This window comes from Citrus clementina, unplaced genomic scaffold (assembly GCF_000493195.1).
Source record: "Citrus clementina cultivar Clemenules unplaced genomic scaffold, Citrus_clementina_v1.0 scaffold_9, whole genome shotgun sequence".
NCBI classification, from domain to species: Eukaryota; Viridiplantae; Streptophyta; class Magnoliopsida; order Sapindales; family Rutaceae; genus Citrus; species Citrus x clementina.
In genome coordinates, this window is record NW_006261964.1 from 23,785,099 (window position 1) to 23,789,094 (window position 3,996).

At 41.3% G+C, this 3,996-nt stretch overlaps 1 protein-coding gene across 1 annotated transcript; it reads left to right on the top strand.

Moving 5' to 3' along the window:
- Positions 1-1,788: 1,788 nt before the first annotated feature.
- Positions 1,789-3,651, top strand: LOC112100017. Its single transcript, XM_024187585.1, has one exon. The coding sequence runs from the start codon at positions 1,789-1,791 to the stop codon at positions 3,649-3,651; it is 1,863 nt and encodes a 620-aa protein (XP_024043353.1).
- Positions 3,652-3,996: the final 345 nt, after the last annotated feature.

A 3,996-nucleotide genomic window follows, 5' to 3' on the forward strand; every position in this document is an offset into this window, starting at 1 on the left:
GTAATAACTTATGGGTTGTATAATGGTTTTCAAAAAAAATATAACCCTTTGGCCCAAGTTAAAACCGCGAAAAATTATTATATACAATAGAACCTCAATAAATTTTGAGACTATAAAAAATCTATTAATTAATAGCTGATGTTTCTTAAAAACTAAATAAATAAATAAGTATTTAACCTCAACAAATCAATAAATGATGCATCCAAAAAATAAATAAATGAACAAGTATTTATCGGTTCAAAGGACATATTACATATGTGTGAAAATACTGATTTTCAGATGCTTTTGTTTTAGGGAAAAAATCGAAGTAACATTTATAATCAATACTAAGAAAAGGAATGTAGTGGGGGAGAATCATTTTAATTTAACTCGAGCTTATGCCTGTATGAGTAGCGGTAACTGAAGCAAGGAACCTCCACCGCCACTGGAGGAGGACCGTTCAACGAAAAAGGAAAGATTTAGAAACCAAGGGAATGAAGATGAGAATCCATCTTCGTTATCTTTTGAAGAGAAATTAATGGAAGACCATAATGAACTTGATGAGCAGTTTTTGGGGAGAGAAGAAGATTTGGAATTTGATACCGAAGATGTAACTATTAGTGAAAAGGGAAGCATCCCATCCATTTCTTTCTCAAAAACGATCCATGCACAACTGGTGAAACCATGGATGAATGCGGTAGTGGTCAAGCTTCTTGGAAGAACTATTGGTTATAGGGCACTTTGTATAGGTTGAATGATCTCTGGAAAATGTCACAAGGATTCTCTGTTATTGACTTCGAAAATGATTTCTTCCTGGTTAGGTTCAAAACTGAAGGAGACGCCCATTATGCTCTAACACAAGGTCCTTGGACCATTCTCGGTCATTATCTCACTGTGCAACAATGGAACCCTCACTTCGACAGCTCCAATGATAATATTGACAACATTGTTGCTCGGATTCGATTACTGGGAATGCCTCTACACTGTTATCATAAAAAGGTTCTTCGCATGATTGGGAACGTCGTTGGAAAAGTGATTCGAATCGATTACAACACTGAGTCATTAACAAGAGGGAAGTTTGCGCGTATTGCAGTTGAGGTTTCACTTAATAAACCTCTTTGTTCACAGTTTTTTCTAGATGGCAAAATGCAGAAAGTGGAGTATGAAAATTTGCCGGTTATATGTTTTAATTGTGGGATCTATGGTGATAATAATGAAAATTGTCCTCAGCTCAAGACAATAAAAGGAGCAACAAAAAATTCAGAGAACAATGGAGTTGGGAACATAACTAACAGTGGTGGTGATTGATACGCCGCGGAGGTCGTCAAGGATTCCAAAGCCTAGCAACAAGTATGCTGGGTACGTTTGAATTATACATGGATGCTTGGAAGTCGAACAGTCACATGGCTCAAGACTCATGCATACGTTACATGCAACATGCAGCACGTTGGAAGAATGGTCGTTGGAGCAGTCTACAGGGATCATGGGTTGATTCCGTCAATATGGGATCACTTGCTGATTTAATGGAGATTTATTATTTGGTTTAATTCATATTCGGTTGTTTTGTTAAGCTAAAAGAATAAGTCAAGTTGTTAGCTTAGTACCTGCCTACAATCTCGAGTGATAGTTAGATTGTTTGGCTAAGTTGTTTCAAGTATAAATAAGCTCCAACAGACTTGAATAAAGGCATTGACTATTATCCAAAAAATCAAATATCTTGTGGTCTTATTTCTCACCCTAAGTAGAAATATATTCAATCACTTACGCTTTGACTGGGACCGCTATCAGTGGTATCAGAGCGAGGTTACTATGTCAACCAACAAGGAACGCATAGAGCGTGTGGAAGTTGAGATCGGAAGCTTGCAAGATGGAATGAAGCATATGGAACTAGGGCTTACTGACAGATTGCACTGCCTAGAAGAAACAATGAGCAAACTGGTAGATTCACTTTCAACTTCAAAAGGGATGCCAAGTCATAACAATTCTGATCACGCCGGATCCTCACAGCCTAGCCGTGGAGATAGTGAAGGGAGCCGCCATCAGCTAGCATCAAGACTTACCAAACTGGAGTGTCCACGATATTCCGGCGACGACCCAATGGAGTGGTATAATAGGATCATGCAATTTTTCGAGTATCAGGAAGCAACCAACGAACAGAAAGTCTCCTTAGCTTCTTTTCACCTAGAAGGAGGGGCCAACCAATGGTGGCAGTGGATGCGACGAACTTATCAAGAAGAGGAAAAGACAGTAACATGGGAAATTTTTGTAGAGGAGCTTTGTGCACGGTTTGGCCCTACTGAGTGCAAAGATTATGATGAGGCGTTGTCCAGGGTTAAGCAGACAAGGTCACTACGTGATTATCAGAGGGAATTCGAAAGGCTTGGGAACCGGGTACGAGGATGGACGCAAAAGGCCTTGGTCGGGACCTTTATGGGAGGATTGAATCCGAAAATTTCAAAAGAAATTCGGATGTTTTGGTCCAAAACTTTAAAAGAAGCTATAAACCTCGCACGTATGAAGGATGATCAATTGACGCGACAAAGGAAGTTGCTGCGACCACAGTACCTCAACAGTACACCACCAGCACCAACAAACAATACCCATGCCCAACCAACGAGACCCATCAAACGGCCGACTTGGGACGAAATGCAGCGGCGTCGAGCAATGGGACTTTGCTTAAATTGCAACGATCGATTTACAACAGGTCATAAGTGCACCCAACCTCGGCTATTGCTCCTTGAAAGTGACACAACGAATGATGAAACTACATATGAGGGAATTCCTGAAGTCTTATGTACAGAACCTGACACTAGAGAGCCAACCGATCCAAAAATCATTTTCTATGCCCTCACTGGATGGGCAGCCCCAAGAATCATGCGGGTCACGGCAAAGGTAGGACCATATGAGATTATGGTTCTGATCGATAGTGGTTCAACTCCCAATTTCATCAGCTCGCGAATGGCCAACATGTCACGGCTGCCAATCATTCCCACAGCAGGATTTTCGGTGCGCGTGGCAAATGGAGAAACGCTATCATGCAAGGGAAAATTCGAACAGGTTCAGGTATTATTACAAGAAGTTCCATTCACTTTGACTCTTTATTCACTTCCAATTACAGGGCTGGATATGGTGCTGGGAGTCCAGTGGCTTGAGATGCTAGACTCAGTGGTTTGCAACTGGAAACAACTTACCATGGATTTCACTTGGGAGAACAAAAGTTGCTGGTTACAAGGCATCGGGCCTCAATCAATCCAAACGGCATCCTTGACCAAAATTACCAAAGAGCTGAGACAAGGGCAGTCCGGTTTTGCCATTTGTTTCCATGTGAATGTAGAAGACTCTCTCAACACAACAACTCCAAATATGCAAGACTTGTTAAAGGAATACAACACTTTATTTCAAGAGCCAACAAAACTACCACCTAGACGAGAAATCGACCATAACATCACATTGATAGAGGGAACTGAGCCAGTCAACGTACGGCCATACCGCTACGCCTATTTCCAGAAAGCCGAAATTGAAAAACAAGTCCAGGAGATGCTGAATTCGGGACTCATTTGGCCTAGTACCAGTGCTTTTTCATCACCAGTACTACTTGTAAAAAAAAAAGATGAAAGTTGGCGATTTTACACCGACTATCGGTCTCTCAATAACGCCACTGTTAAAGACTGATTTCCAATCCCTACAGTCGATGACATGTTGGACGAGTTACATGGAGCAGCGTACTTCACTAAACTGGACTTAAGGGCCGGATACCATCAGGTACGTGTAAACCCAGCCGACATACACAAAACAGCTTTCCGCACACACAACGGACATTACGAATACTTAGTAATGCCGATTGGCTTATGCAACGCACCATCGACATTCCAGGCCATCATGAACTCTATCTTCTATCCCTATCTTAGGAAATTTGTCCTTGTTTTCTTTAACGATATACTAATATACAGCCCCTCTTGGCGTAGCCACCTTACTCATGTTAAGCAGGCAATGAAGGTTCTTAAAGAGCATCAATTT

Bases quoted from the DNA above. Each gene is read 5' to 3' on its own strand.
- LOC112100017 (XM_024187585.1), top strand. From the start codon at position 1,789: ATGTCAACCAACAAGGAACGCATAGAGCGTGTGGAAGTTGAGATCGGA.